Source organism: Bactrocera dorsalis, chromosome 2 (genome assembly GCF_023373825.1).
Source record: "Bactrocera dorsalis isolate Fly_Bdor chromosome 2, ASM2337382v1, whole genome shotgun sequence".
NCBI classification, from domain to species: domain Eukaryota; kingdom Metazoa; phylum Arthropoda; class Insecta; order Diptera; family Tephritidae; genus Bactrocera; species Bactrocera dorsalis.
Window position 1 is genome coordinate 47,555,079 of NC_064304.1, and position 26,762 is coordinate 47,581,840.

At 39.1% G+C, this 26,762-nt stretch overlaps 2 protein-coding genes across 3 annotated transcripts in view; one reads left to right on the forward strand and one right to left on the reverse strand.

Moving 5' to 3' along the window:
• Positions 1-10,523, reverse strand: part of LOC105225788 (uncharacterized) — a 94,323-nt gene extending 83,800 nt beyond the window's left edge. The window contains exon 1 of one of the 2 annotated variants that reach the window (XM_049447094.1): positions 9,829-10,523. The gene's annotated coding sequence lies outside the window, so the exon portion shown is untranslated. Of the gene's footprint in view, positions 1-9,750 lie in introns of both variants that reach the window. The other variant, XM_049447095.1, reaches the window with a different exon arrangement.
• A 9,710-nt stretch (positions 10,524-20,233) lies between these two features.
• Positions 20,234-26,490, forward strand: LOC105225789 (uncharacterized). Its single transcript, XM_011204412.4, has 7 exons — positions 20,234-20,618; positions 21,201-21,675; positions 21,739-22,031; positions 22,098-22,555; positions 23,117-23,502; positions 23,572-24,283; positions 24,355-26,490. Exons 2-7 carry the CDS (start codon positions 21,239-21,241, stop codon positions 25,978-25,980), a joined length of 3,912 nt encoding a protein of 1,303 aa, XP_011202714.2. The 5' UTR covers positions 20,234-20,618; positions 21,201-21,238; the 3' UTR covers positions 25,981-26,490.
• The last annotated feature ends 272 nt before the right edge of the window (positions 26,491-26,762 follow it).

Sequence of the window (26,762 nt, forward strand, 5' to 3'; positions counted from 1 at the left end):
TCGCGCACACACACCCCCACCCACTCCCACATATAATGCATCTGAGTGTGAGTGTATGCAAACTTGTGCACCTGTTTGTATTAGTGGTTGTAGTACATGTTGTTCGTCACTGTTCGTGAAATTTTTATATTGCTAACTTGTATACAAACGCTTCATTTCACTTTGATGCATTGCCATATCAACTTTTCGTGTGCAATCGTAAAATATGTTAAGTACACATACGAGTAGTAACATTTGATTTTATGCACTTTCCTTTTCGCTTCACAGCTGTTTCGTAGAACCAGATTTATTTTTGTATACTTTTGCACATGGCTTCCTGTATCGAATCTTTCGGAGGAGAGTTGTTTACTTATGTGAAAGTTTGGCAAAAATAAATAATTTGTATAATTTAGTATGTAGCTTTCGGAAATCAGAAAACACGAACTTTATATATATAGCATCATTAATTCATAACTATTATTTTTTTTTAACTAACTGAAGTTCACAGTACAATATTAGCTAAAAGGTATTTTCACTGACTGAGAGAGCGTACCACAAAACGCTATTACTTCCTAGTTTTGTTTTAGATTACCAGCCTTAACTAGAGTACTGCAAAAGTTCGCCTGCCGTGAGAAATAACCTCGCTGATACAAAGCAATGACAATGAGCAAGCACTAGTTTGCCATTTTCCTTGTTCAGGAAGACTGCATGCTGTGGTAACACCAGAAAACATCGCGAAATTTCGGGAAATGATGTTGTGTGACAATATGTCCAAAACTGCGACCTTTTGTAAAGCAAAATAAATGGTATTTACAAGTTAGCGCCATCGATGATAACTATTTTGAATAATAATATCGAATGTTCCAAATAAAAATTAATTTTTTTCAAAAAATTCAAACATTCCAGTCTGTTAGTTGAGCTTTTTGCAGTTGTGAAAATTTTATAACTTTAGTGGGCAATATTTTGAATAATACTATTGCACATGCATTTCATAAGAAAAAATTTTAGATGCTTTGAAATTTGAATAATGTATTGTGATATGTGGTCTGTTGTTCCCTCTCCTGTTATCACAACACCGCGTTTAACCCAATCAAATCGGAGAAGCTTAGAAACGACCCTGAGTTAACGGTTGTAATTTGTCTATCACCGAATTTATTTTACGATATTTAGAATCTTTCTTTTTGCAATTGCGAGGCAATAATAGAGTACTCGTATATGCTTTGGTGTCTCTTCTCTTTAGTCACAGAAGCGACATTCGTGGCCCAGTACTCTAATCGCCACCGTAGCTACAGTAACCTGTATAAAATCCCAGAAGCTGTCTTAATTTGTTTCAACGGACGAGATTGACTATCGCTTAGAATGATAATTCGTTTCACGTGATGGTTTTACCCTAGAATAATCTCTGACCATCTGCTAGTGGACTGCTGAACTATACCAGCCCCAATTCCAGCTGCTTTTTGGAGCCAGCTGTATGCCATTGCATAGCGTTCCTACAAAGATAATTCTCAAGGTTGGAGTCGTTTTGCTGCAAAGTAAGATTGTAAGTTTTTAAAAGTGAATTCTCTTGGTGATGTCTTCACTAGAAAAGGGTGCCAAAAGTAGTCTCTCTCCAATGATACTCTGTTTTTGAGTGCTTATATCCTATTGTTAGCACGTTCTAAGGATAGCAGGGCTAAAATATACCTATTTGTCATCTCCACAACAATATGGAGCGGAGGTAGATCCAGAGTCAGCTCTAGTGCAGCGGTTGGCACCACTGATACATACGTTTGCCAGCCTCTGCCCTTTCGTCACGTGAGTGAGAGTTCCCCCTCTAGTGAAAGGAATGACAGCCGTTTTTATGGGTCTTTGAATGAAGTCCCACAAAGTGAACTCAAACTTTTCTCTTGTTATAATGACAATGTCATCCGCGTAACCTTGGCAGTGGGCAGACATTATATTAGACTAGAAGATGTTATTCAGTAATTATTGTTTTCACTTAGAACTTATTTTAATTCTTATTTTTTGATCGCCAATATTAGGTTGTTCGCCAAACGGTAGTTTCTATGAACTGGATAAATGATTATATACGAGTATACAAATGATCAGGATGAGGAAAATGTTAAAAAGCGGGTGACATGTTATACGAGTTCATTGGCAAAAAAGTAAGGATAAGTTCGTAGATGGGCGAAATCGAACCACTATCACGCCCACAAACGCCAAGATTCAAGAGTATAAAATGTTCCGTTACACGCGAACTTAGCCCTTACTTACGTGTTAGACTCAATTTTTCTGACTATCCTACCAAGTTTAATGAAATAGTGTAACACTTCTGCTTAGTGCCAAAAATAAACCAATTGCTTTCTAAATATATTCGAAACAGTATTCGCTTTAAAAACATGACGATAGCAAATTCTGTTTTCAAATACTTAAAATATTCTTACGTAGTTTCTTCGCCCAAATAAATAAGTGCTCGTACAAACACACACACCACATGTACATATTTTCTAAGAAAGCCATTTATTTAAACATTTGACGTAATCTTCGTACCATGGCGCATGCATTATTAATGCGAATTTTGAACTTTGCGAAATTAATTTTTTAAAAGTTAAAATACTTTGAAAGTGATTCATAGCTTCCAACCATAAGTAAAAATTAGCACCCACTGAATAAAAACGAAGCACTATCAAATTGAAGGTAACTGGAATTGGCTGAGCAAAAGCAGTGGTATTACGAAAGAGCTCAAGCTGGTTCACACCGGCTGGGGATTAGTCATTCGAGAACGTTCAGCTTTTTCAAATAAAACATAAACAACAACAAGCAGTATAGCAAGTCTGCTACTAAGAGGAACTACATAATCCTGGTGGATTATGATCAGCGCAAAAAAAAATAATTTGAAGTTCTCTAATATTAGTTAAACCTTTCTTTTTATGTAGGACTCCTAATAAGAATTTATAGGAGGAGTCGATATTTCGTGCAGTAACACACTTATGCTAACGATTTTTACAGTCCTCGAAACACTTTCCATAAGCACTTTTTGGGATGGCCTTCAGGTCCTTCGGCGACATTTGTTTTCTCACTTCGATTACCCGATGTGATGATGCATTACCATCGCGAAAGCTTCTTGAACGCCCCAATACGGCCAAATAGAACTCCCTGTTGACCGTTTGTCTTCAACGATCTCTCGACCATCTTTGAAGGATTTGTACCACTCGTATGCTTGTGTTTCTAATAAAACTGAATAACCGTACGCGTTTTTCGGCATTCGCAACGATTCCGCACACGGAATTTGGAAATAAAAAATTTGAGACAAATTATTAAACAAACTGGTTGACAGATTGGCATAGCTATTAAGGACGGTCCTACCAACTTAGCAAAATAATTTTTTTGAAATATTATTTATTCGGGGAATTTATTGTAATTTAAATCGGGTACTTTTTTGTCACAATATGTGTACATATGTATATGAATAATCAGCGAAACACTTTAGACTATTTCCTGAGTTTCTTAGATATTACTCAAAAATTTTTAAACATTCTTTTCTCCACAAGAAGCTGCACATTTTTCGAAACCGAACTATCGGAATCAAGTGTTTGTATGAAAACCTTTTGTATTTCTGAAGGGCATTATATCTTCTTTGTAACCTAAAGTTAACGCGTTTTCTTGTTTTTATTTTAGAAAGCGCTCAATACAAGTTCGTTGGAAATATTCATATCTTTCGAAGTAACTCACCTGTTGCAATTTAGTGTAAAAATGCGACAAAGACGGCGCCAGTTCGATAAGTTGCCAAATAAAAAACTAGAAATCGCTGTTCGTATCCGAAAGAAAGCTAAGCCAATACTTGAAGTACATAACTGTGCGAACTACGAACTACGAAGTCGAAACGAAACATGTGCAGCAACGCATTTGCGTCAAGGGCGCAAAATACAAATTGAATCGAGCGCATGTTGCGCATGTTGAGCTATACATTTTTACACTCGAACAGAAGCTCAGGGCTGGAATGTGTGTGTGTGGGAATGAAAGTACAGGGTTCCTCAACATGGAAGGTTCTGTACGCTCATAGCAGTAAAAAGGATCCGAGTAACCGAAATTATTACTTAACAAAACGAGGCTTGTGAAAAGTTTGGGAGAATTTGCAAGAAATACCGTTAAACGAACTGTATACATTAGGTTTCATCACATCCGTCCTTCCTTGTACACCCGCTGCGCAGTCGATGAGAGTTGATATGGTAAACATTTGTCGAACAGTAGCAGAAATATAAAAGTACAACAATCACAAAAAATCTATGTACGTTTGTAAGTGGCATCGCAAACAATTTGCCAACAAGCCAGCGCGCTGGGCATCGCATACCCAAGAGAATGCTTGGAATATTAATTATGTGTCGCCGAATCGATAAATGGAAACAAAAAGGTAATAAAAATTCAAAAATGATATATGCGCACGCATATCCATACATACAAGTATGAACATACATATATATATGTAAGCACTTATGTATGTAGCATGCGCGAAGTATGCAAGTATTCGCGACTATTAACATTGTTTTATTTTCTTTTATAGTTGCTTGTGAATTTGTAATTGTTTTTGCTTTTGCTGCTGTTGTTGTTACTTTTGTGGCTTTGCGTATTGTGTCGATGGTGACGAAAACATGTGGATTAACAAGACATTAGCAGTAGAATATTTGTTTTGCAACTAAACGTCTACAATGTACATGCCCAACAACAACAACGACGACAGCAAAACGTAGTCGCATTCCAGTGGAGGAAAGTGCGTCGTCGGCGGCACTGGCGGCAAGATCACTGTGCAACGCCCGCGGCGACGCTGGATCATTTGCATGCTCACTTGATTTGCTGGCTAGTCGCTAAAGGATGCCGACATACCTTCATACAAACATACATATGTACGCATACATTATATGTAAGTATGTACGCTAGATTGTTGCGTGCGCCTGCGCTTGCGCGTCGTCCATTGCGTATGCGTGTCGCGTGATGATTTTGGTACAGCGATTCTTCTTTGCCTGCAAAACTGATTTTATTTTCGCAAGTTCAGTAATTGCGTTTGCGATTTCAACTCTTCATTTTTAATACATGCATTTACATACATACATGCCCATATATTTTGTGAATTTTGCTGAACTGATATCTGGGCACTTTGCTCAGTTTTTTCTTTATACCGCTGCCGTTGCTTAGCACATGCGTGTATGTGTGTATCTGACATTTAGCTATGCATTCAATTGATTTTGATCGACAGCTGACGTTTTATGTCGCTACTGTCAGAGTACTGATTTCATATGCAAAGGTGTCTCCAGCAGCTTACATACATTCTTCATCGTTTCGGATTTGCATTATTTACAATTGTAAAGCATTACTATTCCCATTCTCAGATTTACAGACGAAGCATTTTTAATTATATTAGATTTGGTTTAATCAAATTTATTTTTGAAGAATATTTAAGTTAATAACGGGTATCAGACGTTCGAACCAATACTTAAAGTGTTTTAAGTAACTTTTATATCCAATATGAGTAAGAATTTAAGAAGTCCAAGTCGTCTTGTTCAGCTGCCTTCGGGCGGAGAGGTGCTGAATTCCAAAATGCTGAAAAAGCTTAGTTGGAGCTAGGGGAGACAATATGTACGCATATGGAAAGGATCTACTAGTATACGATGCGAGTAGGTCTGGTTGTGAACGAGGACAAGACGCCCAAAAAATAAGATGACATTGTATTTATTTTGAAAATTCTTTATTTATTCCTCCAAATCAATTTCATCCCCTTCAAAGTAATCCCCTCCCGATGCAATGCACTTATGCCAACGGATTTTCCAATCTTCGAAACACTGGTTGTAGTCACTTTCCGGGATGGCCTTCAGTTCCGTCTTCGCTGCGGCTTGAATCTCCTCTATCGTATAAAAACGGTGTCCCCGGAGCGGTCTTTTGAGCTTGGTGAACAGCCAGAAGTCGCACGGCGCCAGATCAGGTGAATACGGTGGTTGCGGAACGATATGGGTTGAGTTTTTGGCGAAATGATCACGAATTACGAGGGCAGTATGGGATGGTGCATTATCGTGGTGTAAAAACCAAGAATTGTCTTTCAACAATTCCGGCCTTTTTTGGCGGATAGCGTTACGCAAACGACGCATAACGTTCAAATAATATTCCTTGTTGACTGTTTGACCGGTTGGAAGGAATTCATAAAGCACAACACCACGATAATCGAAGAAAACAGTCAACATGACCTTGATTTTTGAGCGACTTTGGCGCGATTTTTTTGGTCTCGGCTCCCTTTAGACAAGATATTCGCTCGATTGATCGGTTGTTTCGGGGTCGTAAGCATAGATCCAAAGCTCATCGCCAGTTATAATGCATTTCATGACACCCTGGTAGTCGGAAAGCATCGTTTCACACACTTCAACGCGACGCCTATTTTCCAAAAAATTGAACGTTTTCGGTACCAGTCGAGATTTGACGCGCTTGAGGCCCAAAACATCCTTTAAAATGGTATTGGCTGAGCCTTTCGATATGCCAACTTCATCAGCAAGGTTTCTAATTGTCAATCAACGGTTTTTCAACACCAAATCTTTGATTTGTTGAACGTGAGCTTCGTCGGTTGAGGTTGATGGTCGCCCTGGACGCTCTTCGTCTTCGACACGTTCACGGCCGGCTTGGAACTCACTATACCACTTGTAAACATTTTTTTTAGACATAGCCTCATCACTAAAGGCTTTCTGCACCATCCTCAACGTATCCGCAGCAGAAAATTGATTCCGTAAACAAAATTTAATGCAAATTCTTTGCTCAACAAATTTCGACATCGCCAAAAACGAAAAACTCACTTTTAGCAGCTCACAAAACGACACTAATGAATATTTTGACAAGAAATTTGACACAAATATGACTGACAGTACTACCAACCTAAAAAAAAAATAATTCTCCAAATCCTTTGACGCGCGCAGTTTAAATTCAAAAGTCATCAAGGAAACTGTCATCGCACTCGCGACTTAGCTCCCACGTCACTGTTGAAAGTCATAATTTCGAAGTCGTACATAATTTCGCTTATCTTGAAACCAGAATTAACACCAACAATAATAATAGCCTTGAAATCAAACGCAGAATCACTCTTGCCAACAAATGCTACTTCGGACTGAGTATGTAATTGACAATAACATCATTTGATGAGTCGAGATGTTACGAGTGCTCAAGAGAAAAGTTTTTCGGAAGATTCATGGTCCTTTGCGCATTGGCAATGGAGCGATGACCTGTACAAGATATACGTCGACATTGGCATAGTTCAGCCAATCAAGAGACAGCGATTGCGCTGGCTAGGTCATGTTAGCCGGATGGAATCGAACTCTCCAACTTTAAAGATTTTCGATTCAATAGCCGCCACCAGGTGGAGAGGGACCTGACTGCACTTGATATCTCTAATTGGCTACAAATAGCGAAATGAAGAAACGATTGGCGCTCTGTTGTTAAATTGGCTATAACCACGTAAACGGCATTTACGCCAACAAAGAGGAAGGATAATTACCCCCAGGTATATAAGGCTGTTAGTCATACGGGGTCAGGTCTCACACTTTTATTAAGACAACTCAGATATTGGCCAACATACATGCATGTATGCGGTAAGAAGTCCCCCGGAAGTTCGAAAATTGTTGTGTTGGGTATGTGGGAGCTAAGGGAAGTATTGATTCAATTCAAGCCATTTGTCAGACATACTACTATCAGGAAAGGATTCTCTCTGAATTTCAATTATAAATCTGTCATATTGACCAATATTTTCCGAAAAAAGTCGACAAAAGTACTGGGGCCGGAATATTCGGTACCTAGGGGCTTGACCATTTTTTGATGGTTTCGGACTTTTTGTGGCCATATGATGGCATATCATAAAGGCATTGTGAATGCAAAGTTTTATCCCGTTATATTAACTGCTTACTGTTTTGTACACTCGAAAGGAAGGAATCAAATCGAGTTTGGTTGTTGTAGCTTCAGTGGTTTAGGAGATTTGTGCATTGAACTAATTAGAAGCGGGGCTACGTCCACTTTTCAAATTTTTTTTCCACAGGTGCCCTTGCTACTGATATCCCCTGTGTCAAATTAGATTTTTTAGCCATTAGGTGAACAAAACTCTTACAACCTGAGTAGAAAAACAACAGAAAGCGTTTAAGTTTCAACTGCATCAAAGATAGAATACAATTCACATACAAAAAGTTTCCCTACAAAAACTGAAATCCTATCATTCAGTTCGTATGACAGCTGTGTACTACGGTTCCAACCATTGTATAAACCTACAAGTAACCAATCCTAATTATTTCACTAACCCATAAGCAAAAAAATCACATTTCGTACGGATCCTAAATATTCTGCTATGAAAGAGGGACATGATACGGGTTGCCTACTAATATTCTACTACCACAATGTTCAAATGTCTCAAATCTGTTAGGGCGTTGCCGTCTTTCGTTTTAAAATTTATAACTTTAAGTATATATTTAATACATACTCAAATATTTTTCGATTAATAAAATTCCTAAGAATAAGATTTCGTCTTCTTTGGAACTAGTATCAACACCACCAACAATGTCAGCCAGGAAATCCAATGCAGAATAACTCTTGCCAACAGGTGTTACTTTGGACTGAGTAGGCAATTGAGAAGTAAATTCCTCTCTCGACGAACAAAAGCCAAACTCTATAAGTCACTCATTATTCCCGTCCTGCTATATGGTGCAGAGGCATGGACGATGACAACATCTGATGAGTCGACGTTATGAGTTTTCGAGAGAAAGGTTCTGCGAAAGATTTATGGTCCCTTGAGCGGTGGCAACGACGAATATCGCATTCGATGAAACGCTGAGCTGTACGAGATATACGACGACATTGACATAGTTCAGCGACCTCCACTCCGTTGGAAATACCAGGTGGAGAAGGACCTGGCTTCGCTTGGAATCTCCAATTGGCCCCACCTTACGAAAAGAAGAAACAACTGGCACGGTGTTGTTAAATCGGCTATAGCCGCGTAGGCGATTTCTACGCCAGTAAAGAAGAAGAAGATATTAAATTTACATAATATTGTGTAAGATTATTTATTGTGTCAAAATATTATTAAATGTTTCTAATTGATTGATTATTTCAACTTATTCTGTTAATGTTATATTGTTATTGTAATTAATATTCATGAAGTGAAACTTAGATTGATTTAGAACTGTGCATATAGGCCTGCTGGGAAACCGTACATACAATCAAGATCGGTAACGCGTCTACATTGCACCGTAGATTTGGTGAGGAAAAGCAAGAAATAGGCAATAAAGTTTTTTAGAAAATATTCTTCAAAGTTTTCCAATAAAAATAACTTATAAAAATTGTTTTTAATTCCTTTTATTTGCATCTCTGTGTCAAAAAGACAGATTTCCATCAACTGAAGCTGTGTACAATTCCTGGAAAACAGCTGATTCTTTTGTCCTATCCTATGGTTTCGACAAGTGAAAGCTTCTCGGGAAGAAAAAGCCGTTTGCAGATTTTCAGATCGATATCTCAAAAACAGACGGACATGGCTAAATCTACTCAGCTCGTCATGCTGATCATTTATATATAGATATATGTATATATTATCATATACATATAGGGTCTGCGATGTTTCCTTCTGAGCGTTACAATATTCGTGGCAAACTTAATATTGTATATGTATGCATGTACCCACTCAGGGTATAATACTTATTGACCGTCCAGCTTAAGTCAAATATCACTTTAAAAGCATTTTATAGTATTGAAAATCTTTGAAAAATTAGTTTTCTGGATACGTACACACTTATACATTCACTAATTATCTCAAAACAAGCATTCATTTTCGTTACGTTTGGAAAATGCTCTAGTCACACGCACCTCTTATGTGTACCCATAAATTAGACACATTCTATTTCTGCTGCGAGGCTTTATGCTTGTTTCTTCACGCTTCGTTTCAAATGTAATTTGCACTAGATTTATTTTGTTTTAAATCCCGTCACCGCTCTAAGAAAAGAGTTCCTTTTTGCCTGTGAAAGCTCTTTTCTGCACAAATCACTATGTCACTTGGTATATTTGCGTTTCGTGTGTAGTCATTCCGAAAACGTACGAAAACATATTTTCGCTAAATACTGCCGTTAACTTTGATTTAATTTCGAAAAATCAGAATTCAATCACACCCGCCACAAGCACAAAACTGTTCACGCCGAACTGTTTACTCGTCGCCAAAACGAAAATGTAAATAGCTCAGCGTCAGCGCCAGCGCTGAGCGTATTTAGGCGAAAAAAGTTTAGAGCGCGCACTGTGAGCATTATTTTGGGGCGCTCAATGGCTTGCCAACAATTCCAATAGCTGGCTAATCAAACACCTTGCTGCTACCCCACTCCACACGGCGCGCCTCAATTTCTATGGCAATGTTATGTAGCTTTCATTGCCCAACTAACCGCGTGCCGCCCGCTATGTGTACGCGTTTTGTTTTTGTTATTTTGATTTCCATTTGAATTTGTATTTGAATTTGGTTTATTTGCGACACTCGTGTTTTCGATTCAAATTGGCGTTCACGTTGCTCGTTGCCTACTGTTCGCCAGTGCCGCTGCAGCGCTTGGCGATCGCTATCTCAATATGGCGTTGCCAATGCGCACTCTCTTCGCGCGCGCGCCTTTCGTACACGATTGCTCACTCGGCCATGTCGTCGATGGAGATGTCAGTGTCGTGTGCTTGTTGTAGCCGCTTGAGAGTGCGGTGTGCGAAAACGCTTGCGCTCTTCCGCCGACGGTGCCGAGCAAATAAATTGCAAAGATGTTGCTGATCTGCTACATAAGAATATGTATAGCACATGTGTACGCGTAAGTTGCAACAGCATTTACAAGCGCCGAGCCCTCCACTTCTTGTGGCCGTTTGGTTGCTATGTTTGTATGAGGAAGCCCATGCATTGTGCGAAGTCGTCGTCGTTCCTAATTCTTGACGCATTGGCATTTGGAGTTGACCGCATTCTTTTGCATCATAGCGGAAGAACAAAGAGGTGATCTATGCAGAGCAAAAATATTTGTGAAACAACTTTATCGTTTGTTCAACTCGGGGTTAGTGGAGTTTATCAGGTCCATGTGAAAATATGGAATTATGTGAAGTAGGATGGTGGTTATATTATACGTAGGTTGCCTTTTATATTTCGGGATGAGAAAACAAAAACAAATTTAAACCATCGAAAATAGCTTTATTGCTTTGCAAAATATTCTACATTAATATCTACATATATGTATATATACTTTTTCATGCGTTTAAACTAATTCTCGAAGCACTTTTGCGTTTTAAACGTGTCGACCGTCCTTCAGGTGTCGAAAAACATTGACCTCTTAATTAATTTTTTTCGTACGGGAATAAAAAGAAGTACATAATTCGGTGCTAAGTGAGGACTTTTCGATGGATTACTCATTACATCGATGTTTTAAGTGCTTAAAAATGCATTTGTTTCGGTGGATGTATGAGAGCTCGCATTGTAGTGATGAAGAGTGATCCGTCTATGGTACTTGGTTTTCCGGAAAAACAACTGGCACAAAGTTGGTTGTGTGGCATTCAGAATTTACTATTCGGCTTTGTTCTAGTATGCTGGTCCCACTAACGCCTATAATTGTCTCAATCCTACAACAGGTCACATTATGACCTTGCAATAGCAGCATTAATAGTTTCTGGAACAAAAACTGATTTCGGACAACCTTTACGAAATTTGTCTTGAAGTGATCCACGATCTTGATTGGATTCACCATACCATCGTGGCTTTCTCGCCAAAAATTGAACTAAGTTCATCGAAACCATGTAAAAAGTTGTAAAAAGATGAATATTTTAAGTAACTGAAAATAACACAAATAGTATATCAAAAATGTCAAACTTTACTTGTGTGCAAGTTAGGAAGCCTACATAGTATGTGAATGAAGATTTAAATTTTTGTCCAAGATACAAATGGTAAAATAACCTATCAGACTTAAACTAATTAAATATTGATTTATTAGTCAGTTATCAGTTATGTTTTCCAACTTTTTGTACGAAACCCCGAATAATACTGCATGATACTGTCTACAAGAATATCTCCGATAGCTTTGAACAGACCAAATTTCGTGAATATTTTTTCGCAATATTTACTTGTTTAATACTTACATAGGTGGTCTTTTCATAACAGTTGGTACCTATTTGTACTATCGAAATTCCAATTAGTAATCTTCAATCAGCTGTATTGGCTCTCAAATATGTTTTCTGAAGCCACAACTATGGTATTATCAAAAATAAATGACAAATTAAACTCTCTAATTCTTTAGCTTTTCAGTAAGTTTTTTTCTTTTAGGTTTTTAGCAAGTAGCTTTTTGAAAATAGCAAGAGGGCGGAACTTTAAAAAATTGTTCTCAGAAACAGAGAAACAATAGACAACTAAGTGCCGGTTTACATACTGTTTTTTTCGCCCAAACCGGGTTTTTGGCTAGGCGACTACGAGAAAATTAATTAAAATTTCTTTTTAAATATGAACGTATATGTATGTAAATATAAACAATATAATAAAAATCCATTAGAGAAGGGTGAATAGGATAAAAATTAGGTAATCAAAAATATTTTTGTACTCCATCTGAATGCAATAAGCGACACTAAAAGAGAATTTGCCGATCATGAGCGCTAAAAAAATCCACTTGTGAACGTAGACTCAAGAAATAGAAAAATATCATAAGTCAGCAAGAAAAGATTTAATTTGTATCTTTAGGAACCTTATTGGTTCAGTTGGTGATCGACGCAACACCGTAGACCGAATCAGAAGGGTTAACCTACTCATGAAAGCGCAGTGTAACAGAACACTCACCAATCACCCTGAACGTGGATATTCGCGAAAATTGGATTTTTATACTCTTTCTTGCCTAAAACTAAGCGAGATAGATATAACGTTATATATATACATAAATTATTAGGATGACGAGAAAAGTTGAAATCCGGTCTGTCTGTCCGTTCGTCCATGCAAGTTGTAACTTGAGTTAAAATTGAGATATCGCGATGAAACTTGGTATGTGGGTTCCTTAGTAAAAAAAGTGTCATAACTAAGCGCTAAATTAAGACATAAAGCTGTGTACATACATAGAATCGAAGTAGCAAGGGACACATGTAGGAAAACTTTTGAAAAAGTGGCGTGGTCTCGCCCTCTAATCACTTAAGCTACAACAACCAAATTTGCTGAGTACAAATTTTATAAGAACTTCTACCGACAGTGTGAAAATTATGAAATCGGATGACAACCCCGCTCACTCCCTATATAACGGTACTGTTAAAAACCACTGAAAGCGCGATAAGTCAATAAATATATATGCCGGAGACATTGAATTTTGCCATCGAGATGGTATGAGAGAACTTTATGGGAGTTGGTGTGAAAATTGGACGATGGGCGTGGCACCGCCCACTTTTTGGTGAAATCCCATATCTTTTAACATTCTTATGTCACGTTGTGAAAATGGACGAAATCGGCCTACAACCACTCCCACTTCCCATATAGCACATTTTTAAATTCCACTTGATTCGTCCAGTTTCCAGTACACAAAACAAGAAGCAATTAACATAAGAGAATTAAACTTTTCCCGAATAATATCTTAAGTGTGTTTCATGTGTGAGATAATATAATTGAAATTGCGGGATAATCTTTTTCTTATAATGGTATGTCTGTATGTCAAAAAGGAGTTGAATCGGACCAATACTTCCCTTAGCACCCATTACTTAATATATACATATAAAGATTTTCGAACATCCGGCTGACTTTACTCTATATGATTGGTTTTACACCTTTATGTACTATGTATTTCCTTGAGTTTGATTCTTGCAAGTTGCAAGATCTGATCTGATTCTGATCTTTTGCACTATGAAAAATTATACTTGAATATAAAAGGAAATATTGCACAAATGTGATTAAGAAAGAAAAGCAACAACTACGTTGTCACTATGGAGTATATACTCGTATATAGGGTTATGGAAATCTTTTCCAGTAGAAACTCGACAAATTGTTTACATTTATCTGCTAATAAATAGATGTATTGATTGATTAAAGATTCATGAACAGTTTAAAAAGTATATACATATGTATATATAATTGATAAGTATGTTGAGTTGAGTCGATTTCGCCATATCCGTCTGTCTGTCTGTCTGTATATATCGTTTTTTTTTCAAACGATAACGTTTACAAATTTTGCAAACGTCATTTTCTCTTCAAGAAGCTGCTCATTTTTCGGAACTGCCGATATCGGACCACTATATCATATAGCTGCCATATAAACTGAACGATCGGAATCAAGTTCTTGTATGGAAAACTTTCACATTTGACGAATATTTTGCATATTCATGAAATTCGGTATAGATTATTGGTATGAGTTATTGTATATAGAAATAATATAATATCGGAAGAAATTTGACAGATCGGATTACTATAGCATATAGCTTCCATACATACTGAACGCATAGATACTAAAAGAAATGCACCTGTGAAGGGTATATTAGCTTCGGTGCAGCCGAAGTTAACGATTTTTCTTGTTTTTAATAAATAAATACATTCATAACGAATACAAAATGTTTTTTTTAGTTTATTTGTTGGGTGCATAATAGTTAAATAAATTGTTGAAATGACTCGTAAAGAAAAGGTCTTGTGTCCTGACCAAGATTGCAGGCAAAACAAATGTTATTAATCTGTAGAAAACTGGCTATCGCGCTATCATTATTAAAAATATACTTGTATTAATAAAACAGTCTCTACTGAATTTAAGTAGCTATCATTTCGACGCCACATTGTCAATTGTTGAGGTTTTTTTTATCAGATAATATAGCTCCAAACTCTTTGTTCAAAGGTATGAGTGTTTAGAAGTTCAACTGCCTACGGCGCCAGAGCTTTAGGTCGGCATTTTTGAAAATTTTTGTTACATATTTTATTTATTTTTTCATTTTATAAAATTAATTTGATAAAATCATAGTTCACATTTTTGTATCATATTTTCAATCAGAAACGGCAACAGTTTGTTAGAAAGACGAAACAAAGGGAATTTTGCAGATTTCATTCCAAAATTTTTTACGCATATTATGGTATCTTTGAACTGTATTTTAAGAGTTAGTATTAGTGGAGGATGGAATCATGTGTAGAAGTTCACGCAAGTGAGGAAAGTTCTCTGATTGCCATTCACTTGGGAGTGGCCAGAAACGATTCTTTTACATGTGACTCAAGCAGCTCACGACTTCCGGTCTTTGACCAAGTATCCTCTGGGTAGCCTAAGAACATCCGTTTGAAGGCGAGCTAACGTGAGAAGGCGAAACATCCCCTGCATAGGGTTGTGCGCTGGGTTTGGGACCCGCCACGTAAAAAAACACCCCCAGTGAATAGTCATAACCAGCCTCGGATGAGAGACCCCCCTTTTGATGACCACCATGGCAAACGAAATAAGGACTACGAATTGAGGGCATGCACCTGGAATGTCTGGTCCCTTAACTGGGAAGGTGCCACTGCCCAGCTGGTTGATGTCCTCGTGAAAACAAAGGCTGACATCACCGCCGTCTAAGAAATGCGATGGACGAGACAAGGACAGAGACGAGTAGGTCCTTGTGACATTTACTACAGTGGCCATATAAAGGAGCGCAGGTTTGGTGTGGGATTCGTGGTGGGAGAGAGACTCCGTCGCCGAGTACTATCATTCACTGCGGTGAATGAACGTCTAGCCACAATCCGCATCAAAGCGAGGTTCTTCAACATATCGCTGATTTGCGCCCACGCCCCGACGGAAGAGAAGGACGATGTGACCAAAGATGCCTTTTATGAGTGCTTGGAGCGCACTTATGTGAGATGCCCCCGTCACGATGTAAAAATCGTGCTTGGCGACTTCAACGCCAGGGTGGGCAAAGAAGGTATCTTTGGTACTACGGTCGGTAAATTCAGCCTCCACGACGAAACTTCCCCAAATGGGTTGAGGCTGATCGACTTCGCCGGGGCCCGAAATATGGTTATCTGTAGTACTAGATTCCAGCATAAGAAGATCCATCAAGCTACCTGGCTGTCTCCGGATCGAAAAACTACCAACCAGATCGATCATGTTGTGATAGACGGAAGACACGTCTCCAGTGTTTTAGATGTGCGTGCGCTCCGAGGTCCTAACATCGACTCGGACCACTATCTTGTTGAAGCTTAGATTCGCACCCGCCTCTGTGCAGCAAAAAACGCACGCCAGCAAACACAAGGAAGATTCGACGTCGAGAAGCTGCAATCACAACATACAGCCGAACGATTCTCTACTCGGCTTGCACTCCTGCTCTCTGAGAGCACTCGTCAACAACTCGGTATAAGGGAACTGTGGGACGGCATTTCAAACTCCTTACGTACAGCTGCAACCGAAACCATTGGTTTTCGGAAAGTGCAAAAGAACAGCTGGTACGACGAGGAGTGCCGTGTCGCAGCGGAGAGAAAACAGGCTGCCTACCTCGCAACGTTACGATCGACCACAACACGTGCGGGATGGGATGTATACCGAGAGTTGAAGAGGGAAGCGAGACGCATTTGCAGACAGAAGAAGAAAGAGGCCGAAATGCGTGAGTACGAACAGCTGGATAAGCTGGCCGACAGGGGTAATGCTCGAAAATTCTACGAAAAGATGCGGCGGCTTACAGAAGGTTTCAAGACCGGAGCATACTCCTGTAGAACCCCCCAAGGTGATCTAGTTACCGATGCCCAGAGCATACTTAAATTATGGAGGGAACACTTCTCCAACCTGCTGAATGGCAGTGATAGCACAACACCGGGAGAAGGCGAACCCGATTCCCCAATCGATGACGATGGAGCAGACGTTCCATTGCCCGATCATGAAGAAGTTCGAATAGCAATTGCCCGCCTGAAAAACAACAAAGCGGCAGGGGCCGATGGATTGCCGGCCGAGCTATTCAAACACGGCGGCGAAGAACTGATAAGGAGCATGCATCAACTTCTTTGTAAAATATGGTCGGACGAAAGCATGCCCAACGATTGGAATTTAAGTGTGCTATGCCCAATCCATAAAAAAGGAGACCCAACAATCTGCGCCAACTACCGTGGGATAAGCCTCCTCAATATCGCATATAAGGTTCTGTCGGGCGTATTGTGTGAAAGATTAAAGCCCACCGTCAACAAACAGATTGGACCTTATCAGTGTGGCTTCAGACCTGGTAAATCAACAACCGACCAGATTTTCACCCTGCGCCAAATCTTGGAAAAGACCCGTGAAAGGAGAATCGACACTCACCACCTATTTGTCGATTTCAAAGCTGCTTTCGACAGCACGAAAAGGAGCTGCTTTTATGCCGCGATGTCTGAATTTGGTATCCCCGCAAAACTAATACGGCTGTGTAAACTGACGTTGAGCAACACGAAAAGCTCCGTCAGGATCGGGAAGGACCTCTCCGAGCCGTTCGATACCAAACGAGGTTTCAGACAAGGTGATTCCCTATCCTGCTTCTGGAGAAAATAGTTCGGGCTGCAGAACTCAACAGAGAAGGTACCATATTCTATAAGAGTATACAACTGCTGGCGTATGCCGATGATATTGATATCATCGGCCTCAACACCCGCGCCGTTAGTTCTGCTTTCTCCAGACTGGACAAGGAAGCAAAAGAAATGGGTCTGGCAGTGAACGAGGGCAAGACGAAATATCTCCTGTCATCAAACAAACAGTCGTCGCACTCGCGACTTGGCACTCACGTCACTGTTGACAGTCATAACTTTGAAGTTGTAGATAATTTCGTCTATCTTGGAACCAGCGTAAACACCACCAACAATGTCAGCCTAGAAATCCAACGCAGGATTACTCTTGCCAACAGGTGCTACTTCGGACTGAGTAGGCAATTGAAAAGCAAAGTCCTCTCTCGACAAACAAAAACCAAACTCTATAAGTCACTCATAATTCCCGTCCTGCTATATGGTGCAGAGGCCTGGACGATGTCAACAACAGATGAGTCGACGTTGCGAGTTTTCGAGAGAAAAGTTCTGCGAAAGATTTATGGTCCTTTGCGCGTTGGCCACGGCGAATATCGCATTCGATGGAACGATGAGCTGTACGAGATATACGACGACATTGACATAGTTCAGCGAATTAAAAGACAGCGGCTACGCTGGCTAGGTCATGTTGTCCGGATGGATGAAAACACTCCAGCTCTGAAAGTATTCGACGCAGTACCCGCCGGGGAAGCAGAGGAAGAGGAAGACCTCCACTCCGTTGGAAGGACCAAGTGGAGAAGGGCCTGGCTTCGCTTGGAATATCCAATTGGCGCCACGTAGCGAAGAGAAGAAACGACTGGCGCGCTGTTGTTGACTCTGTTATAATCGCGTAACCGGTGTCTACGCCAGTAAAGAAGAAGAAGAACGTCAATTAAACTTCGACTTGAAATAGTTGAAGTTCGTAATACCAAAAAAAGTTGAATTAATCTTAAGTTGAATTATTTCAACTTCAATTCATCTGAACATTTGTATGAAAAGGATTTTTTTTCGCGCCATTGAGTGCCATTATTTTAAAAGTTTGAATACTTGGTTTCATATCCCCCATTGTTTCAAGGTTGAGAAAGGATGTTGCCTCGTGTACATATATAGTTTTGTGAATAGCAAGTGTATTGTTTTTTGATGTCTATTTAACAATATTTCGTACCATCGAAACTTGGCTCCCGATGATATTTTATACTACCTTGTATGTTTTTCGTGGATTCATTCATTAAATGAAATTTTTTATTTCTACGTTGATTTAAAATGAATGCATGCTCCTAATATGAAGAGAATCCAAAAATAACACTTGTGTGCGAAATTTGAAAATTGTTGAGAATAGAGAAAAGTCAAACTCAAAACAAAACAAATTAGATGTAAAAAGATTACAAAAAAAACAAAAAATAAAAAAACAGCGAATAGAAGTCGATAATCAGCAGCACTCCTTTTAGTTTGATAACAGCCGTACATGTTTTCATATATGAAAGTATTTATGTACATATGTATGTACCTCAATAATCTAATCCCTTACTGGCATACTTAAATATTTATTTATGAGCGTTAAGCGGCGCGCTAATGTCGGCGCGTCTTAAATAAAGCGGCAACTTTACAGCAAATTGATTCCTAAAATTAGTACAAAAAAAAAAAATATATATAAAACGAATTAATTTATTAATAATAATTTCATTCAAACAAAGAAAAAGCGAAAATTACTTCTTGTCGTGCTGTCAAAATCGAGTTTTTGAACCATCAGCGCTGCTGCCGCTGTGTGTGCCATATAAAATCTATGGGCATAAGGATTTTTGGCAGTAATTTGCCGCTGCCATTTTTATTTAGGGACAAACAACCGCTATCTTTTTATAATATTGTTACAAAAGTAGTATTAAGTTGTATTTGTATTGCTATATGCATCCCTTATTATGAACAATAGCTGTAGGTATATGGAATAGCATTTGTCTTGTTGTAGACATCTGGCGCCGCGGCTGTCTGCTTGTCGAAACAATAGACATCTGGCGTCGCACTGTCTGCTTGTCTACTTAAACAATTGCTGAGCCTGGCGCCTCGGCTGTCTGCTTGCGTCTGGCGCCGTATAGCATTATGTTCTGGTAATTTCCAGACGCAATATTCTAGAAGGACACGTCGGCATCAGCGAGAAGTGCGTGGCTATATAAGCCGTGGCAGCGCCAACGTAATCAACCAGTACTAAGAGTAAACTGCTATAGTGTAGACGAGTTGTAAAATAAAGAGTTGTTGAATTAAATTAAACAGTTATTGGTTTTATTTGTCAATCCAGAGATACGAACCCAGTAAAGTAAAACTAGCAAGGAGTAAATTCGTAACAATATGTATACAAGAGTATATATATATATATATATACCCCCATTATATATATATATATTCCAATTAGAACCTTAACACTTTTTTTCGAAAAACTCTTAGCAGTTGTCAAAATAGCCAGGACACGAACCGCTGCACCCTCTTATCGACGTAATTTAATATAATTAACAAAAGTTACTATTAACTAAAAAAATTGTCTAATCTTAGATCATAAAACTATGAACTGAATAGTTAATAACATTGGGTTGCTAGAACTAAGCCTGAGTAGTATCGTAATTTCCCTTAACATAACTTCAAAAATTGTGATAATTTTTCGCCGGGGCCAAAATTAAAGTTTTGAACCCATTTAAAAAATTATCTCCCTCCAAAAGCTTATAAATTGAAATCTACATGCTCACAACAAACACCTGTGCGTATTTCACCCAACCCCTTTACTGTGCAATATGGCAGCATTGTGCCATACCACCTTCAGTTAGCGCAATCAAGTAACCACCGCTCGCCGCAATTCGCGTATTCAATGAATTGCATTGCAGTAGTTGGTCGAAATTTTGTGCGGTTGCAAAGAGTAAAGGAATTTCAGTTTCTAATTTTTATCGCTTAAAGTGAAAAGTTAAGTTTAATTATTTTAATAAATAAATCAGCCTTTGGAAATTATACTTAAAGCAAAAGGCGAAAGTGAAGCCCTAAGTGTATACAGTTATAACTGGGTTCGGTGAAAATTTTTCAAAATTTTATCTATTGCGTTGTGATGTAATCGCGTGTGACTTCGTTCAACCCACATTTATTGGATCTGGCAGATGTTTCCTCAAGTGTTACTTCATTTGATTGTTGTATTGTTTTGGTGCGTTGAAAGCGGCAATTAGCTTGTAAATAGTAAATAAATAAACCACCTTAACCTCATTTGGACATAACCTCGTAAATATTGTTTGGAAATGGAATTTTTGTTCGATTAATTATAGTTGGAATTTTGTTGGTGGTGTTGGGTGGGCAATGATATGCAACTCGATTTTAATATGCGGCGGCCATTGTCGGCAATACAGTGCGAAACTATAACGAGAACTGCTAAAAAGAGATAACCGGTGTCACACAAAATAAATGGGACTGGAAAAATTTACAGTGCTACCGATTGTTATGAAAATATATACTTTATTAGATCATGATATTAATGATAATTAATTTCAAAATCTTTTTTGGAATAATAATGTTTTCCACTTCAAATCAGTTAAATAATTTCGCCAAACATTAGAATTACTCTTCTAATTCCGCAAATTCAAATTTATACATAAATATAATTTTAGTTTTATCGGTTGCAAATGATTGGCAACGTTGAAATTGTCTCGTGGTTTATTTTTCCAAACCTTAGTGGGGGTTTGGATAAGTTAAATTAATTGTTTATTTTGTGTTTGCGTTTCTGTTATTACAGAATTTGGTGTAAAGTGTCAATAGCAGATTAACAGTGTAATGGACAGGCAAACATTTGAAATTCAATGGATTCAGGACCAGGATGATCTTAAAACAGCCAATGGGCAACTGATTGTAAAGCCACAAATGCCGTCTGAAGATGAGCTTCTTGCCAACGATGCTACTGGAGGATCCTACCACTTAGTCACCGGTAATGATGAAAATGGCGATGTAACAAATGAAGTTGACATTGATCAAATAGCTGCCGAGAACTTAATATTCATGGCGCGCGACGGTCAAATGGTAACAGAGATAATTGAGGCCAGTGCAGCTGATAACGGTAAAGTTGTCGTCTCCAATTCAGATGAGATTGACTGTTCGGAAGTATTGCAGCAAACTGGAAATGGATTCATTGATAGTTTTGTCGATACAACACCTCAAATGGTAACAGAAGAAGTGATAACGGACGACTGGGTACAGCACCAAGGTGAAGAGCGGTAAGTTTCAATGAATTGCAAGTTGGGTGATAATCATTGAATATTTCTATCTAATATTTACAGTGTGGAAATACCAGCCGATCAAATAATTTGTTCTGGTTCGCAAGTTTTGCTGGACATGGAAGTGCCGTTACCAACAGTTCAGGATGAGTATACCGCTCTACGTCCATACCCGTGTGATTTTTGCAGTCGCCGATTTCGTAAAAAGACAAGTTTGATGAATCATATAGTTGCACATCAGAACGATCGGCCACATTTATGTAAATTATGCGGTTCCCGATTTTTCCGTCGTTCCGATCTAATAAATCACCTTAAAGCACATGCTGATGCTCCAGATCCTGAATTGGATACAGAATGTTAGTATTCATTTTAAATAAAAGCATGAATATTATTTTTAAATATTTTTAATTTTTACTTTTTAGTTATGAACTTTGTCGAACAAGAACAACAGCAGTCGCAATTGCGGCAACCCAACGATCACTTTTATGAGCAGGATTGGACCACACACATAAATTCCTTGCAACGTAGCGAAAAATCTAGTCGGAAACCGCATAATGTAAGCGGAAACAGTTCATCTACCTCAACATCCACGACAACAGGTCGTGGCCGTATTAGTCGAATTAAACCAAAGGAAGAAAGCTATGTTTTGAATGAGCAACATGAAAACGAAACAGTTGGGTTGGCGAATTTGGAGAATCCGTCTAGTGCTTTTGAAGACTGCCAACAACTACAGGCCTCCACTGCAGTTGTGAAATTTACCCATAATCAATCACCAGCCCATCAAAAGAGCTTCCCCGTTATCGACGAATGTAAACCATTTGTTTGCCAACAGTGCGGATTGGCATTCGCACGTGAGAAGGCAATGTTGGCCCATACCAAGGTAAGAATGACAAATTTAACATTTAATTCATATCTATTTTCCGGATTACCGCGAAGTTTGTAACAATCAGATACTTTCAAGCTATGTTGAGTAGTCCGCCTGTCGGTTCAAAAACATATGAGTTTCTCTATTTTTAAGATATCGATCTGAAATTTTACACAAGTCTTTTTCTCCCAAAGAAGCTGCTCACTTATCTGAACCCCTGAAAACCCCGTCCACTATAGCATATAGCTACAACTCCAATTTAATGTTTTAAAACAAGCCCATGAATAACAATTTTCTTTGAGAAGATATTTTCACAAAATTTGAAATGGATTATTGTATAAGGTAGCGGTACATTCTGCCAACAAATCGTTCAGATTGGACAATCAGAGCATATAACTGTCATACTAACTTAGCCATTAAAATCAATTTGTTTTGTATGAAAAGTACATATTTTATTTGTGAAGGGTTTTCAAACTTCGGTGCACCCGAAGATAAGTTTTCTCTTGTTTTATATTTCAAATAAAATTATAAGCCCAAACAATTACATATAATTGTTAATAACTACTTTCTTCATAGAATCATAATGAAGATCATCCGCATGAGTGTAACCAATGTAATGAGATGTTCTGGGATGCAGGTAGTCTGCAAGAACATTTGAAAACTCATCAATTTGAAGATAGTAACTCGGAGTACGACCCCGACGAAGCTGAGGCTGAAGAAACGCAAAGTGAATCCGAATCGGAGCGCTTATATGGGGAATTCTACTGTAGCGAATGCGGTATGTCATTTCATAGAGAAGATTTGCTGCGCAGACACTCCAAAATACATATAAAAACTATTGCTGAATGTGATATCGATAATGATAAGGATCGGCATTGTTGCAACACATGTGGTGAAACATTTGCTGAGGCGTTAGATTTACTTGCGCACGCTGAAATACATGCGCGTTATCCACCATATAAGTATGACTATATTTATAACAGCACTTGTAATGTTAGGCGAAGTGCACTAAATCATTGCTTATTTGACAGGTGTGTTCTTTGTGGCGAGACATTTTTCGAGGAGCTAGCGATTAAACGTCATCTACAGTCAGTGCATCCACACGACATGACACCCAATTCATGTATACTCTGTGGCAAGGAATGCCGCGATCGCAAGGCTCTAATAAAGCATGCCTGGGATCATTCGCGCGAAAAATGTCATTCGTGTTCAAAATGCGGCAAGAACTTTCACAATAAAGCACGTCTAAAGCGGCATATGGCGTCTCATCGTGATAAGTCCGTAATCTGCGATGTCTGTCAGGAAGAATTCCCTGATGGTCGCACTCTCTCCAACCACCGACACTCGCACACTAACGCCTCAGGGAAATTATTTCCCTGCCATGAATGCGGCAAAACTTTCGGTTCGCGCAGTTCTCAACAAATACATGTTCGCATCCATACCGGTGAGAGACCTTATGGTTGCCGCTTTTGTTGGAAGGCGTTCGCTGATGGCGGTACATTGCGTAAACACGAACGTATTCACACGGGCGAAAAACCGTACGCTTGCTCGGTGTGTTCGCGTGCTTTCAACCAGCGCGTAGTCTTGCGCGAACATATACGATCTCACCACTCGGGATTGGACGCAAAACGTAATACTTACTACTGCACCGTGTGCTCGATGGAAATGTCGTCGTCTGGAGATCTCGTGCAACATTTAATACAACACAGTGATATGAACACTGCCATGCAGAGACAACCAATTGTAAGGAACAAATGTTTAAAGATTTTATTTCACATATCCATCATATATTCTTGAATTTTATGTGTTTTCAGACGGGTCCACGTAAGTACAAAAGGCGGCGAAAGTTGAAACCTCATGAAATCGCACGCCTGCGCAGGGAAAGCCAACAAAATGGCAATGGAAGTGATATTGAATTGTCAGACTTCGATATGGATAATGTAGATGACCTATTGGGCATCACGGAACCTATTCCGGTTTCCAAAGCGTCAAAATCTAAACGTACTAAAGTTAAAGACAGCATTAATAATAATTCTTTGATGAAGGAAGGAGTAGATGGTGTTATACTACCAGACAATGATCTACTTATGCAGTCTAGGAAGCCGCGGTATAAATCGACGGGTAGTAACTCCGATACCTTATGGCAAACAAAGCTCATCAATTCCAACACATTACTATCGAATTTAGAAAATACTCTGCAAAGCATCGACACACTTGTAGTGGGTTCGTCGGTTGGCGGTGCTACACATTTAGACGCGGAAGAACGCAAACCGAAGTATAAATCGGGAAGTGAGATTAGTTCTGGCGGCGGTTCACAACGCACTCAGGAAGTGCAGATCAACAAGAATTATAATGCGAATAAAGCGCGTAAACGGACCGTCGAAAAAACATCGACCTCAAAGACAACGCGTCCACGCATGATTCATACAGAAAAATTGTCTTCCACCTATAATGAATATGGACGAAAACGTTCTAAGACCGTCATAACGCATAGAGAACAAAACGGCTTAGATTTATTGCGTCCTACCGGTCGATCGATGGTTGATGACTATGAAATTCTCTCACCTGCCACTGAATTGCCACGTCAGATTAGTTCTAGCCCTCCACGAATTAAACAGGAGATAGGGCAAAATAATCACGAAGAATCGTCACACCAGCTACGCGGTTTGCAATATGACGCACATGTCCCAAATTCTTCAAGGAACGTCGATCTTTATGACACACAATTCCTCGATGCAGCTTCGACGCTACGCAAGGAAGCCTATGAAAAATTCAACCCGAGTATAGTTAACGATCTCGAAGAGATTTTGCGTTCTCCCATCAAATGTGATCGTGCTGAACGCCATCGCTTTATAAGCGAGTCTTCCACGCCGTTTCTCGAAGACGAGCAGCATAATCTGATAAAAATCGAACCAACATCCCCAGATTTGCGCGAGATCGTTGTTGGTGTCAGCGGGTCGACTGGTGTGAGTGCAAGTGGCGGCAGCGGCAGCGGCAGCAGCAATGAACGTCATTACGCACGCAGTGCACGCAATCGCACCGGCACTATGAATCGAAAATATCTGGAATTTGAATCGGATCTGCAAACCAATGGTTCCACACGTCACCAAAAGCGTAGTGCTACAACTGTCAACGGCAGCAGTTCGAAAAGTAAACAAACTAAGAGTAACAGGCGTGAGAAAAAAGAAAGTTCCGTAATTAACCAAAGAACGACCGCATATTCTTCAACGTACGGTGGCTCCCTTAGCACCACCAACGACTCATCCTTCTCTTCACTCTCGCCAACGGACGGGGTAACCGCGGTGTCAGCTGTAACAGCCACGTCACCGCCAGCACCAACGCAACCGGAACGCAAGGTGCGGTACTTCGAGTGTGAGATGTGCTCGGCCGTATTTCCAGATCGAGCCCAGCTGCTGGATCACGTGCCTATACATATATAAAGGATTCAAGCCTTACCTCTATGTGTGTAGTGAGTGGGGAAGCGAAAAGGTTCACGTGCTATTTGAAATAGTACCGCTCCACCTTTACACTCAAACACACACACAATTAATGCACGTGTACAACACTTAAGCGTCGTACATCTGCTCTTTTGCATTCACAATTGTGCAACAATTTTATTTTCTAGTGAACTTTAGTTTTAACAAATTTTATCATTTTATTCGTTCATTCGGTATCGCAAAGTAATTATTAAAGATGATAATAGAATTAGAAACGTTTAACTAAGCTAACGTTACCATTTATAAATAGTGCTAAAACAATGTATTTTAGTTTGTAGTTAGACAAAAGCAAAATATCCACTACCTGCTACACTTAAACTCATTATCTTAAACATTTTTATATACATATTCATGTGTACATTTGCGAAAGCCAAGCCCTGAAACCCTAAGTGACTAATGATATGATTTAGAAAATAAATACTTGAAGTGATCTTTCAAAGAATGAAACAAAAACGAGTTTATGATTATTTATAGAGTAAGGTGGCATTCGTCCAATCAATCTAGGTGCATCCAGCTGATGCTTAGATGCAGGAATTTTTTAACTTACATAATAATTGGGCACATAGACACGTTTATCAACTTACATAATAACGTCACCTAGCGATTTTTTGTTTACGTCGATTGGAATTTGAGACGTTTCATCTAATAGTCAGGGGTGTTGTGGAATCTGATAGTTGTCGGAATCAGAATTGAAACCGATCAAAAAAAGCAGATATTATTGGTTT